We start from the raw sequence: 14970 nt of genomic DNA, 5'->3' as shown, positions 1-14970 counted from the left end.
CAGGGCTGCGCATGCCCGGCGAGGAGTGACTCTGCAGCACCCAGGGGCGCGGGGCCCCCTCCCGCACTCCGTGCCAGCCTCAGTACCCACCGTCCTCGCTCTTCCTCGCTGCTCCTTGAGGTGACACCCTCGGTGAGCGGATGACCCCGCAGCATCCCACGTACCCAGCACCTGCCCTGCTCAGTACCCCACCGCGCCCACCTTCCCCCTGTGGCCCGTGGGTGAGCACCCACGTCCTCATCCTTCTGCAGGAGGCTTGCTCGCCCGTGTTGGTGCCCTTTTCCCTCCCGCAAGCCTACCTGGCATAGTGTGAGCGGCCACTGACACTGCCATGAAACTAGCGGCCGAGCGGACCGGAACCAGCCCTCTGCGCTTCGCCCGGAACCGGCCCGCGGTGCCCTTTGCAGGTCGCAGCGGTGCTGGAGGCCCAGAGCAGGCATCGCCCTGAGCAGCGTTAGGGGGAGCGCCCTGGGCTGAGCGGGTTCGCCCTGGGATTTCCTGCAGACCTTCCCCGGTGAAATAGGCAGGACTAGCCCTAAGTTTTGCAAATTAGCTGAGGACTAACTCTTGGAAAGTTGGAGAAAGATCAATACGCTGACTATCTTTTTGAGACCACGGCCCACATTCATTTACTTTTAAAACATCTTCACCTGAGGGTATGTTTCTGTTGATTTGAGAGAGAGAGACCGCGGACCATGCTCTGAGCCCCTGGAGCGCCAGGGCTGTTTTCTGTTCTCCGCCTTCTCTTACCTGACGTCTTGCAAGTTACTTGGACCTTGTTTTGAAATTTCACCTCTATTGATATGTAGTGTTTTTGGGTATATCTCTGTATAGCTTTTTAGAGGTGGTCTGGGTATTACATTATCTATTTACACAACTTAGTCCACCGGTGTCATGATTCTATCAGGTTGGGTGACGTGTGGAAACCCTACCTCATTGAAAACTGTCTTAACTATTTTTCTCTACATACATTTAGAACCACACCAGACATGTAACTTTTGCTTTAACCATTACACTTAGTTTAGAAGCGTCGAGAAGGAAATTATATTTACTCAATCGTTGTTTTTTTCTCTTCTTCCTTCCTTCATGGAATTGGCGAGATTCCTTCTTTTATCATTTCCTTTCTGCTTAGAGAAATTCCTTTAGCCATTCATTGAGGGTAGGTCAGCTGGCAGCAGTTTCTCTTCGTTTTTCTTCAGCTGAGAATGATTTGATTCCCTTCATTTCTGAAGGTATTTTTTGCCGGATATAGGATTCTGAGTTGACAGTTATTTTCCTTCCGCACTTGAAGAGTGTTGTGCCACTTTCTCTTGGCCTCCATGATTTCTGATAAATACGCTGTTCAGGGTGTTTGTCTATCGTTTTCAGAAGTTTATCTTGTCTTGGAGTGGACTTCTTGAGGTTTGTTCTGTTTGGGGTTTACTCAGCTTCTTAGAAGGTTTATGCCTTTTGCCAAATTTGGAAAGTTTTCACCTGTTACCTCTCTGAATACTTCTGCAGCACCTCCTGCTTTTTTTCTCCTGGGATCCAGCTGATCTATTCACGTCATCATTAGGTTTTTGTTGTAGTCCCATGTGTCCCTGAGGCCTGTTCATTTTCTTCAATCTCTTCTCTCTGTTGTTCAGATTGTGTGATTTCCTTTATTCTAACTCCATATTCACTGGTTTTCTTCTTTCTCCTCCATTCTGCATTTTAACCCATCAAGGTTGGTGGTCGTATTTTTCAGTTCTGAAGTTTCCATTCAGTTCTTTATATCTTTTAGAGGCCTGGTGCGTGAAATTCGTGCACTGTGGGGAGGGTGTGTGTGTGTGTGTGTGGTGTCCCTCAGCCCGGCCTGTGCCCTTTTGCAGTTCGGGAGCCCTTGGGGGAATGTCCGACTGACATCTTAGTGCTGCCACGGAGGCAGGAGAGGCCACTGCCACTGCACTCGCCAGCCATGAGCTTGGCGTCTGGCTGCGTGGTGCTCCCCCTGTGGGAGCACACTGACCACCAGGGGCAGCTCCTGCGTTGAGTGTCTGCCCCCTGGTGATCAGTTCGCATTATACTGACCGGTAGAGTTTTACCGTTTGTTCTATTTGCATATTAGCCTTTTATTATATAGGATTTCTTTGATGAGACTTTTTAGTTTTCTTTTGTTTCAAGCATAAGTTTATAGTTGCTCATAGAAGCATTTTAAGGCTGACTCCTTTAAAATCTGCCAGATACTCTGACAGCTATGTCATCTTGGTGTGGGTACCTGTGGATTCTTTTTTTGTTTCATTGAGATCTTTGTTCTTGCTCTGGAAAGTGATCTTTGATGCAGCCTGGACATTTGGGTGTGATGTTGAGACTGGATCTTATTTAAGTTTCTGAGCAGAACAGGCTTCCTCTGACATGGATGGGGGGAGGGATGTAATCCAGGCTCCCCTCCCAGCCTCCTTGGTATTGGTATCTGCTGTGTGGGTGTAAGTTCCCTGTTGGGCCTTTATGGTTTCACTCTGTCTGGGAGGAGGGGTGTGGCCTGTTTCTGCTGGGCAGGTGAAATCGGGCTTCTCTCCTGGCTTCCACTGACATCGTTGGGGAAGGAAGCCCCTGGTCTCCTCTGACTTGGCAGGTGAGATGGGGCTGGCCCTCAGAGTTTTCTGTGGGGTTGGCTGCAGTAAGGCCATTGCTGTCTAAACACGTCTGTCCTGTGAGGCTGCCCTGTCTCTTGTCTCTGCGCAGAGGAAGCCAGCTCTTGTGTGTGTTCTGTCTACATTGGCTGGCATTTCTGGGACCAGCTTCTCCAGCGGCTAGTCTGGGATGTATGGAGCAAAGAGAACAGCAAGAACTCAGTGCTGTTCTTTCTTTGGCCCCAGAGCCCCTTCCCAGTCTGCTCCTCTCCATCTTTCAGAGTCTTTTTGTTTTCAGTGTAGCATTTCCTGTCTTTAGCTGCATTTAGTGGGAAACGGAAGTCCTGTTTATGCTTTTAAATGTTTTAATAAATGTTGATAAATGGCCTTGCTTTCCATAAAGGCTTACTAATTCGTACTGTAATCAACACCTTTGAAAGTGCCTGTGGGCCTGCACCCTGGAGCACGGCAGTCAGGACACCTCCCACCGAGGGTGCAGTCTGGGAGGGCAGTCAGCCCCAAGCCCCCAAACTGAAAGTTGTTGGGGTTCTAACTGGGCGCGCGGAAGTCCCTCCAGGGGTCTGGCCAGCTACCGACTCCAGACTCACTTGCATTTAGGTTTTCCTTGGGCACATCAGCTTTTTAAGAGATGTCTTTGGTTGGTCTTTTTCCTTGATAAGTTGTACTTTTTAATCACAGAAACCATTTTAGAGTGAGCATTCATGTTTGCATCATAATTACAGAAAAACAGGCAGGGATGTGAAGGAAACTGAAGCAGATCAAGTGAGGCGTTTAAGGTTCGTCAACAAATTAGTCACCTGTTTGCCCTTCCCCCACTCAATCTTCGTTTCTGTTCAGTAATGGCAAAACGCCTCCGCAATTTAAACTCCTTCCCCGTCTCAGGTGTGTGTTTGATGAAGCTCCAGGGGAAAGACATTGAGTGAGATTTTCAGTTCAATGAGATTCGGGGGGAATCAATACTGTGCTCTTTGCAAAGAGCACGCGTTCTTCGCATCACTGAGACTAAAGTCATCGCAGGTGTGGGGTGACGGCATTGTCCTCTTGCCCCATTACAAGAACCTTAGGAGTCTGAAACTGAAAAAAGAAAATATATTCTCAAATCGAGTTGTTCTTTTAAAATGGTTGTCGGGTAACACCCGACAGTTGTCAGTCACCTAATGATGCGTGCCCTTTCCCCTCCAAGACTCACTTCCTGAGACGCTGTGCACAGCTGTTCTGCTGACGTTGCCTCTTTAATTGCCCCTCCGCCTGGCCAGCGTGACGCTGATAGGCATCAGGAGTGAGCCTCTGCCCGTGGTGGCGGGGAGGGAAGGTGACCTAGGGCTGTGCTGCCCGGCTGGGGAGGGGCGGGCACAGATACAGTTGCTTTATTTCAGCAGGTTGTTCCCTATGGGCAGGGCTCCAAGCCCTTAAAAACACATTTGCTTTGGTTTTTACTTTTTAAACTTTATTTTTGTCAAACGTATAGGTTTATACTTGTATCATAAAATAGTGGGTTATAAATAGTGTCATTTTGTGTACTTTATTGGCATTGATAGGTTCACTTATAGTTTTCCTAGATATAAACAACCTTATTGAGGTATAACTTCTGTGCCATACAGTTCACCCATTGAAATCGTGCAGTTCCAGTATCTTAGAACAGTGGTCGCCAACCAGTGGCCCGTGAGGTCGAAAGGTTGGCGACCGCTGTCTTAGAAGGTTGTGCACCCATCACCACGATCCAGTTCTGGAGCATTTTCACGTCCCCTAAAGAAAACGCCCTTACCCATCAGTAGTCCCATCTCACCCCTGCCCCAGCCCTAGGCAACCAGTCATCAGTGGACTTTGTATAGATTTGCCTGTTCTGAACATTTCCCATAAATGAAACCATGCATGTTGTTTTTGTGAATGACTTATGTCACTTCACATGGTATTTTCAAAGTTCATCTGTGTTGTCTAGTGCTTGTCCATTGTGTGGCTGGCCCCATCCTGTACACCCATTCATCAATCGGTGAGCATTTGGGTTTTCCACTCTTTGGCTAGTATGAGTAATGCTGCTATGAATGTTCGTGTACAAGTTTCTGTGTGGACATGTATGTTTTTTAAAATATATTTTTACTGATTTCAGAGAGGAAGGGAGAGATAGAAACTTCAGTGATGAGAGAGAATCATTGATCTTCTGCCTCCAGCACGCCTCCTACAGGGGGTCGTGCCCGCAACTGGGGCATGTGCCCTTGATGGGAATCAGCCCAGAACCCTTCAGTTGGCAGGCGGAAGCTCTGTCCACGGATCCAAACCGGCTAGGGCTGGACATGTGTTGTAATTTCTCTTGGTCATGTTCCTCGGTGGAGTTGCTGGGTCTTATGGTAATCCTGTTTAACTTTTTGAGGACCTGCCAGACTGTTTTCCTCAGTGGCCGCACCAGTTTGCATTCCTTCCAGCGGTGTCTGAGCTCCCAATTTGTCCGTGTCCTCCCAACACTTGTCTTTTTGTTTTTAATTGTGTCTAGTCTGTGTGACATGCGTGGTATCTTGTTTTGATTTGCCTTTCCCTGATGACTAATGGCGTTGAGAATCCTATTGTGCTCATTGGCGGTTTGTGTATCTTTTTTGGGGAAAATGCCTGTTCGTATCCTTTGTCTATTTTGATTGGCTTATTTTTTATTGAGTTATAGGAGTTTTTTATTATTCTGTATACAGTTCCTTAGTTATATGATTTGCAAATATTTTCACTTATTCTGTGTCTTCTCTTTCTTGATGGTATCCTTTGAAGCACTAAAGTTTTTATTTGGATGAAGTCCAATTTATCTTTTTTGTTTGTTTTGCTGTATTTTTGGTTTCCTAAGATACCATTGAAAGCCACAAAGAACTACTACACTTTAACTTGGAAGTTATAAAACTTCTAAGAGTCTTACAGTTTCAGCTCTTACATTTAGGTCTTAGCTCCATTTTTAGTTAATTTTGTGGGTGGTGTCCAGCTTCATTCTTGCATGTGAATATTCAGTTGTCCCAGCATCATCTGCTGAAAAGACTTGAGTTTTCCCCCATGGAATCTTCTTGGCCCCTTGTCAAGTAGAAGTGTTCCTCTCAGCCAGATCGAGTGCTGAGACTGCGCAGCCCAGAGCTTTCACCAGCCTGTTGGAGTATGTGAGTGTCTCCCCAAATGATGAGCTCTTCTTGACTCGGACTCTGAGATTGGAGGGACAGGGCTGATCGACCGAACCCAAATGTAAGCTGCGTGTCTGCTCGTGGGTTCCTCAGGGTGTGGGGGGAACAGCTGTCCCGACCCCCAGTCACCTGAAAGGCAGTCTGCTCTCCTGGGTGCTGCGCTGGCCCCGTGGAGCTCCTGTCAGACTCGGGACTGTGGCGAGCTGGAAACCTGGCTTACCTCCCGCTCACTGGGAGGACCGTGTTGGGAAGAGCACGTTTGTGATGGTCGCGCAGCACCTGTCCATGGGTCATGGCAGCAGCTGGGTAGTGGCAGAGGGGATGCCACTGTGTTCCGGGAGAAAACCCACTCCGCGTGGTCGAGCTGCCTCGATCAGGATGACATTGGAGGGAACACACGTTTTCCTCTGGACCTGAGTACAAACAAACAAACAAACAAACAAACAAAAGCAGCATTGAGAGCAGCCGGGGTGGCGTCTGCCGTTGCCCTCCGGGTCCTCAGTGGCCCTTTGTCTGCCTTAAACTTGTTTGTGGGAGGCATTGGAGCGCAGTGGGTGCAGGGAGAACTACCGAAGTACCTTGAAACTTTTGACTTTTAAGATAAAAAAAACAACGGGTTAAGATTGCATTCTGTAGCAATATCCAAACTACATTGCTTGTTCCTCTTTAATTTTTAAGGAGCAGGCTTTTGTTCCTCATTGAGTTTGTTTTTAAAGCACCTGTCCTGCTTTCCCCTTTGCTGACTGGTCTTCTCTGAGCGGCGGAGCGCCCAATGCCCATCTGTGTCCCTTGTGTGTACTCTGATTGCGTTTAGGCCAAGAGGGAGGGTCCTCATGGACAGTATAAAGCAGCAGCCGCCAGCCGGTGGTCCGTGAGGTCCGAAAGGCTGGCGACCGCTGGGATAGAGGACAGTTCATGAGCATTTGTTTCTGGTCATTCTTAACATGTCTCAGAGCTTGGCTTTCCTTCAGGTAGGTGTGGAGGTGGGGTGATTTCAACTTCACAGCCAGGTGCTTTGAGGCAAATTCCTGAGCACCTTGCCTAAGCCATGTGCCCAGGCAGAGAGCTGTGGTCACCCCAGGTGCCCCTCCCCTTCCGGGGCCCCTTTTGCTGACTGGAAGTTGCCTGGTCCCTTCCTGACAGGGTCCCCCAAAGCCCAGGTTCCTCATGTCCTGGAAGGGTTGGGCGGAATGGGGACTTGGCAGTCAGAAAGCATGAGCTTGGAGCCTGGCTCTGCTCTTAATGACCCAGGGACCTTGCGGGGAAACTTGAGCTGAACTCCAGAAAGCCGATCTGTAAAACGACGGGGGGTGTGTAGGGTTTGCGAACAGTCCTGACATGTCAGCGTGCTGACCAGGGTGCATGGGCGTAGACATTTGTGTAAGTGCTTTCCTCCCGAACCTCTGGGCCCCGGTTTCTGTCCCGCATCAGAGGTTCCCGCTCAGCCCCTGCGTCCTTCACACTTTTCCACTCGCTGCCTTCCCTCCTCCTGACTCCTCCGTGTGGGATGCGCCTGGGCAGGGTGAGTCCTCCGGGGAGTTGGCGGAGTTGGCGTTGTCTGTGCCTCTCAAGCACCCAGTGCTTTCTATGTGATGTTTTTTAAATATTTTTTCTTCTACTCAAATATAAATTATTTGAGAAAGATTTCCCCTAATTTCTCTATATTCTCCAGAATATAGGGAGTCCAGTAGGTACTCCGTAGTTTCTGGGTAAAGGAGAAAATATGTTCCTTATTTTGCAGTTAATCCAAATCTAACCAGCAATCAATCAATCCTTGTTGTCTTTTCTAGAATTGTTTTATGCAATGTATACACTTAGAGATGTTAACACTTAGAGACGTTTCATGTTTACATTATGTGGTAGTTTGTATCCCTGAAATTAAACATCCGCTTGTGCGTGAAGGCCTGGCCCTGTAGCTGTGGGGCGGCCTGACCCTCGAGGCTGGGGTGGGTCACTCTCATGCTCTGCTGTGCTCTCTGAGCTGGAGCAGGTGCCCTGCCACCCATGCATTTGAACTCTCTCCTCCAGCCAGAGCCTGCGAGTATCCCCCAGTAGCTTTATCTGCTAAAATGCTCTTTCTGGTTTTTCTTCTTTGTGCAGGCAGTGGTGAGAACCTTCAGAGCAAGGATGTTTCACTTAAGGACTTGTGCCTCGAAGTTGAGGCCCCTGACGGCCTCACAGACTGTTAAGACATTTTCCCAGAACAGACCAGCAGCCGCTCGGACGTTTGGGCAGATCCGGTGCTACACTGCCCCCGTGGCTGCGGAGCCCTTTCTGAGCGGGACTAGCTCCAACTACGTGGAGGAGATGTACTACGCCTGGCTGGAGAACCCCAAGAGTGTTCACAAGGTAAGACTCGCAGGAGCGGGTCCTTGTGTGTTTGGAGTCGCGGCCGATGGTGGCTGGCCACCCAGGTAAGTGTCCCGAGGAGCCCTCAGGCAGGAAGGCAGGCAGCAGCCAGGACCCCAGCGACCCACGCGCTCTGTGGCCACCCAGGCCCAACAGGAACCACCTTCTCTGGAGGGGCGACCCCCTCACTATTGTGCTCGCTCTCTGGAACAGACCGCAGTCACCGCAAGGATCTCCGCAAGGATGCACGTGCACCACTTCCGGAATCTCGGCAGGGACGCTGCAGAAGAGAAGCCCGCGGAAGGATGACCGCAGGACGCCCCTCGTCCCAGGGTCCCGAACACCTTGAATCATCTCGTGTGATTTCTGTGCCTTTCACATTCAGATCATTATGCTCACGGTTTCCTCCTGTCCTGGGACTCCCTGTGCCACCTGTAAGGCATGTCCTCCTTAGTGCCTCTCCTCACGATTTGCTGGGTATGGGGCACACTTAGTGGCGGAATTCCTTTTTCTCTGTTTATACACACACACACACACACACACACACACACACACGTACACACGTAACTGATTTCCGAGAGGAGGGGAGAGGGAGGGAGAGTTAGAAACATCAATGATGAGAATCATCCATCGGCCACCTCTTGCACACCCCACACCGGGGATTGAGCCCACAACTCAGGCATGTACCCTGACCAGGATCGAATTATGATTGCCTTGTTCATAGGTCGATGCTCAGCCACTGAGCCACGCCAGTCGGGCATAGCAGAATTTCTTAACAGCATTTGACCAGTGGAAATTTGTGCGTTTTGATGACCATTTCATGGTTTTCGGGTCAGGCAGTGGCCCAGTGCAGGAGCTGCAGGGCAGGTTCCCAAGCTGCTCCGGCTCCCGGGCCTGGTGGCAGGTGTGGGGATGTGTCCAGTGCCGCTGACGTCATTACTCTTTGTTGTTGTTGTAGTTGTTCATCCTCACCCGAGGATATTTCTCCATTGATTTTTTAAAAATATATTTTTATTGATTTCAGAGAGGAAGGGAGAGAGATAGAAACATCAGTGATGAGAGAGAATCATTGATGGGCTGCCTCCTGCACACACACTACTGGGGATCGAGCGTGCAACCCAGGCATGTGCCCTTGACCGGAATTGAACCCGGCACCTTCCAGTTTGCAGGCCAGCACTCTATCCACTAAGCCAAACCGGCTAGGGTTTTCCATTGATTTTTAGAGAGAGTGGAGAGGAGGGCAAGAAACAGAAAGAGAAACATCAATGTGAGAGAGACACATCATTGGTTGCCTCCTGCATGTGCCTCAACAGGTGCTGGGGGTCGAGCCTGCAACTGAGAGACATGCCCTTGACCAGAATTGAACCTGAAACCTTTCAGTCCATGGGCCAACGCTCTAACCACTGAGCAACTGGCCAGGGCATGACGTCATCACTCTTGATTGCTTATTTCCTTCCTTGTGAATCTTGAGTCCCTAGAATAAGCTCTATGTTAACGACATTTAAGACTTGGTATATTCGTGTGATTACGGGAGCCACCAGCCCTGTCTCACCAGAGTGCCTCCTCTTTGTCTGAACCTCGTGGCATTTAGCTGGGCCCTTCCTGTTTCCAGGGCCACCAGAGCCAGTGGGGCCTGGTTCCCAGGAGGCGCTCTGGGCCTTCCCCAGGCTGGAAAGTGGACCTGGAAGGAAGTGCTGAGAAGACGCCCTGCTGGGGGTGGAAGCCAGAGGTCTCCGAGGACAGGTGCTGGAAGCTTGTCTCTGGCCGTCACCTCGTGCTCAGGCTGGTCCCTTGCTTTCCTTTCCCCAAGTACGACCCCTTGTGGAGCCAACCAGGCCTTCTTATCTTAGAGTTGAATGCACATGAGGCTCACCTGTGACGAAGGGGTGCTGGAGAGGGGACGGGTGGTTGCCGGGCAGCCATCATAGTCCTTCCTCTGAGAGTGACGGGCTCCACCTTTGGTCTCGGGCAGAGACCAGGGTGTGTCTTGCACTCTCAGCAGGTCCGATAGGGCAGAGCTGAGGCAGCTTTTCTTTGCTGACCTTGGAGTTGGCGGGTGCTTTGCTTGCACACCTGGAGAGGAGATAGTGAGACTGTTTGGAGATGTTCTTTTGTGAGCTACCTGTGGTTTAGAAACAATGGCATTGCTCTAATCAAGCACAAATCCACTTGGTTTCCGTAACTGAGGAATACTGAAGCAGAACCCTTAATTTTAACTGCTTTCATGGTAGTAAGTCAGGCAGACCCCAACCCCAGTGCCTCCCAGAAATAGTGGGGGGTGCTCTGAGCAGGCTCTGGGTGCAGCCCTGCCATCCTCAGCTGGGGGTCCCTTGAGCAAGGCCCTGCGCTGGGTGGGGTCTGAAGGCCAACAACACTCCGTCCTGCGTGCTGTCCTTTGAGACACTTAGTTCTAAAGCAGGTTCTGTGGGGGTGGGCAGTCGACCATCAGCCTCCCGCGTGTGGGCGTGGAGTACAGACAGGGCAGTCTGTTTTCAGGAAGGGTGCAGGCCCAGCAATTGGCGCAGAGAGGACGCAGGAGGAGGGTTAGAGGCCACCAGAGCAGCCTTTACCTGCGCGGCAGTGCTGTGAACCGACGGTGTGCACGGGAACCTGGTGCTGGGACACCGTGCAGAGTTTGCCGCATTTTCTGACCCGGAAGAGCCCCTGTGCAGAGGGGCTGGGGAGACGGGCTCCTGTCGGCCAGCGAGTCCTGGTGACTGTCCTTGCTGAGGAGTCCCTGCCTGTCCATTCATTGGACTGAACAGGCCAAACCCTTGTTTCAAGATGGCCATGCATCTGTTTTCCTTGGTGGCTTGGTGCCCTGCGTTTCTTGTCTGTAGCAGTTAAAAAGCTCTGTTAGTGCCCTGGTCGGTTTGGCTCAGTGTTGAGAGCGCTGGCCCATGGACCAAGGTTCCCAGGTCCAATTCCAGTCAAGTGCACATACTTTGGTTGTGGCTTGATTCCCGGCCCTGATTGGGGCACATGCAGGAGGCCACCAATCCGATGTGTCTCTCTCACAGCTGTTTCTCTCCCCCCCTTCCTTCCACTTGCTCTAAAAATCAATGGAAAAATATCCTTGGGTGAGGATTAACAAAAAAATTAATAAGCTCTGTTAGTACCAGAACTTTCCATGGTTGCCTGTGTCACGCTCGTGCCTGAAATGGATCAGTCATTAGTTTATTACTGTGCCATGGCCTTGGAACCTGGGTTCGGTCCATTCCAGGGTGTCCATAGGTGATTGGGGTGTGTTTATGGGCGGTGGAGCGGGTTCCCACCTAAGGTAGAGACAGCAGGAGTGGCATTGGACAAGAAGAAACGGCTCAGTCAGTCCAGAAGCCAGAGTCCTAGACTTTGGCAGCTGAAATAAGCATTAGTAATCCAGGGTTAAGTTCTAATCAACTTCTTGTCCCTACAGGTGCTTTTTAAAGTGTAAGTTGCTGTGCAAGTATAGGGTGTCCCGTGTGGCCTGTGCTCTTAACTTTCATAGGTAAAGAGTGAGGCACAGAGAGCCCAGCGACTTCCCTGGCTTTGCCCAGTCTGCAGGGGAGAGGACAGGGACTCGGGCCCCAGACCTGGGGCAGGCAGGCCTGTTACGGTGGTGGCTCCGCCGTGTGTGTGGCCCTGATAGGTAACACACTTGTGCTGACGTGTTCAACACACAGTGGGGCCTTTGAGACAAATGAGGGACCCCGTGTCTCAAACCGCACGGGGAGCGTTTGCCGCTCTCCAACCCTGAAGCCTCTGGGAACCGTCTCTGGTGTCGCTCACAGCCAGGAGCTTGGTGCTGAGACCAAGTCCTTTTTGCCTCACTGGACTGCTCGTGCCCGCGTCCCTGGTTCGCAGTCCACAGCTGCCGAGGTCAGCACCTCTCTGAGGTGGGGTGGAGCCTTGAATGCTGGGCGTCCCAGGCTCATCCATCTGACACCATTCACAGCACTGCACCAGACTCCCCCCGGCACCCCCTTCACACCCACCTGGCACTGCCACTCCTGACACCCCCCTCAGTCCGTGAATTAACTCAGCGGGTGTGTGGAGCACGTACTGTGCATTGGACTAGCTTCCTCAGGACATTGCCGAGGAAGAGGGACGTTGTGGCTGCAGGGAAGCCGCTGTGGAGGCTTGTGGGGAGCAGAGGAGGGACAGCGGCCTTTGAAGGCAGGGCTTCGTGGACTCCACTTAAATGCCTTAGTTACATAAAATGAAAGAATTCTGGTTTCGTTTCAACTAGACTGTTACCCTTGTTTACACTTGAAATCTATCATGTTTTGGTTTGTCATTTTGGCAACAAGCTGATGGCCTTAAACCCACTTGTGGGGGGTGCTGCAGGCCCACACCTTGGAGGACAAGCTGTCTCTCCTGCCTGTGAGCTGCCCCACCCTCCTCAGCTCTGCCAGGCGCAGATAAGATGCACCGAGATGGTTCCCACTGCCTGGCCGTCGGGCCTGGTCCCAGCCTGGCCTCCCGACCTATCTGCCAGGGCAGCCACATGGTCTCCCAGTGGCCTGCGACCGTCCCCCCTCGGGCTCCTCGCAGCCAGCTCCCTCCATGCGTTGTCCTTCTGGCACCTGCTCTGAAATGACATTCCTTCGTCTGTCCTGCTCCCGAGAGTGAGAAGCGCATCGCAGACTCCTGCCCGGAGCTCCGCGCCCGCTGCAGAGGCAGCCTCGCGTTTGTGGAGTGCCCCCTCTGAGTAACCATGCTCACCTTTGCACGTGTCTGGGGAGACGCGTCCGGTGCGACCGCATCGCTGGGGCTTATGGTCCTGCTGGATGGAACAGCTGGCTTTCGGGGCAGTGCCTTCCCTCCCCCCGCCCGGGTGGGCAGAGAACTGAGTGTCTGGATCTGGCTATTGGTCCGTCCAAGGCCTGGCGGGGGGACAGCTTCCTGAATTAGTTGTGGAACAGGCAGGCACAGGTGGGGGGCTCTGACCGCAGTGCCTGGGGACCTAGACTCGGCGTGGCAGGCGAGCAGCTACATCTGCCTGTGTCGCAGGCGGGGGAGCACCACCGGCCCGGCCCTGTGGGACACGGGCCCAGGTCTGGCCATTGTAAGTTGCAGTGCATAGGTTTTGCCAAGTGCATGCCGTCAAAACCCAAACGTGAACACCTTTCGGTCATGGTGGGAGGGGCTGCTGTTGGGGTTGTCTCTCGGTCTGAGGGCTGGGTGGGTGGGGCACACCTGAGTGCAGGTCCCACACCTGCTGCCTAGAACGTGAGGAAGGGCCTGGTGTGTGTGTGGTGGGCGTGAGTGATGGGGAGGTGGAAGTGCATCCTGTGGGCCAGCACTGCAGCCCCTCTCTGCCCCTGTCCTCTGCCAGTCAGAAGAAGGTTCCAGAAGGGAGGCCAATGGCACCTGCCCCTCCCAGGGCTGGGCTGCCGGGAGTTCACTTGGGCCTGCTGCCCAAGCTCCAGGAAGTTGGAAATGTTTGGGGTGTCCAGTGCGTCGGCTTTGTGTGTCCTTGTAATGCACCAGGCAGGGGCCAGGCCCGGGCTTTCCCTGCCCTGGGCAGTGGACACTGAGGCGGCCTCTCCTTTCTCGCAGGAGCAAGTCGGTTTCTATCGCTGGTGGGCACAGGGCCTCTCACCGCAGTGGAGCCGGGTCCAGCGAGTGTGGGTGGGAGCAGCCTGTTGGCAGGTTGGGAGAATGGTGTTGGATTCCGAGTCCTGCCCAGGGGCAGAGAGGGCCAAGGCCGGATGGTGTTGGATTCCGAGTCCTGCCCAGGGGCAGAGAGGGCCAGGGCCGGGCGTGGGCAGGTCTGTGCCGCTGGCGTGTGGCTGGTGCCAGGCGAGGACCATCCGCTGACACACTGCCTGTCAACCAGAGCAGGGAACACGGCGAGACCTCAAATAGTGAGATTTGTTAAAACATGTAAAGTTGCTGTTAACATATTAACACACTTTTATTACGGTAAGCGCTCTGGTTTTCTGTACACCCCCCATGTTGTACAGTGTCACCCAGTAGTCTGATTTTATAAGTTCCTGAATACAAGAGGCATAAACTTGGATGTTCTGAAAACTCCCCTGGACACAGGTTCAGCACAAAGCCCTGCTCGCCACAGCGGTTTCTGGTGGGATTGGCGGCGCAGGCCGTGTCCCGGGACTTGAGCCTGGGCCTGCACGGCACCGGGAGGCCGCCTGCGGACCTCTCACAGGGGGCGAGCGCAGGCCTGCTGGCCGTTCTCTCCAGGTTCTCCCAGGCGTCTAATCCGTTTACTGACAAAGAACTTAGAAATCGGACGTGTCTGGCAGAGAAGAAAAACAGTGTTGACCAGGTGGACCAGTTAATGTGGATTTTTTTCAATAGATGGAGTTACACAGATGTTGATAAATATGCGATTTTGCTATTTTGTTGTATTGACAGCAAGCTTCAAAACTTCATATGTCAAATTTTCTGAAGGTGTTAACATCATAGATATTTTTACGCTTAAAAATGTCGAATTCTCACGGGGCGAGCGCAGGCCGTGTCCCGGGACTTGAACCTGGGCCTGCACGGCACTGGGAGGCCGCCTGCGGACCTCTCACAGGGGGCGAGCGCAGGCCTGCTGGCCGTTCTCTCCAGGTTCTCCCAGGCGTCTAATCCGTTTACTGACAAAGAACTTAGAAATCGGACGTGTCTGGCAGAGAAGAAAAACAGTGTTGACCAGGTGGACCAGTTAATGTGGATTTTTTTCAATAGATGGAGTTACACAGATGTTGATAAATATGCGATTTGATATGTATGCTATTTTGTTGTATTGACAGCAAGCTTCAAAACTTCATATGTCAAATTTTCTGAAGGTGTTAACATCATAGATATTTTTACGCTTAAAAATGTCGAATTTCGTGCCAAAAAAAAAATTGCTTGCGGGAAGTTTTAATTCATTA

The 14970-nt window shown here is 51.9% G+C and overlaps 1 protein-coding gene across 5 annotated transcripts in view; it reads left to right on the top strand.

Moving 5' to 3' along the window:
* The first annotated feature begins 6 nt into the window (after positions 1 to 6).
* Positions 7 to 14970, top strand: part of OGDH (oxoglutarate (alpha-ketoglutarate) dehydrogenase (lipoamide)) — a 40530-nt gene continuing 25566 nt past the window's right edge. For 4 of the 5 annotated variants that reach the window (XM_005882872.1, XM_014530552.1, XM_005882873.1 and 1 more), the window contains exons 1-2: positions 7 to 132; positions 7859 to 8107. In XM_005882872.1, coding sequence (XP_005882934.1) covers positions 7886 to 8107 — 222 coding nt within the window. In that variant the 5' untranslated portion in view covers positions 7 to 132; positions 7859 to 7885. Of the gene's footprint in view, positions 133 to 407; positions 429 to 7857; positions 8108 to 14970 lie in introns of those variants that run through there. The other variant, XM_014530553.1, reaches the window with a different exon arrangement.

This window comes from Myotis brandtii, unplaced genomic scaffold, assembly GCF_000412655.1.
Source record: "Myotis brandtii unplaced genomic scaffold, ASM41265v1 scaffold743, whole genome shotgun sequence".
Classification (NCBI taxonomy): Eukaryota; Metazoa; Chordata; class Mammalia; order Chiroptera; family Vespertilionidae; genus Myotis; species Myotis brandtii.
This window is presented reverse-complemented; position numbering and strand designations above follow the sequence as displayed.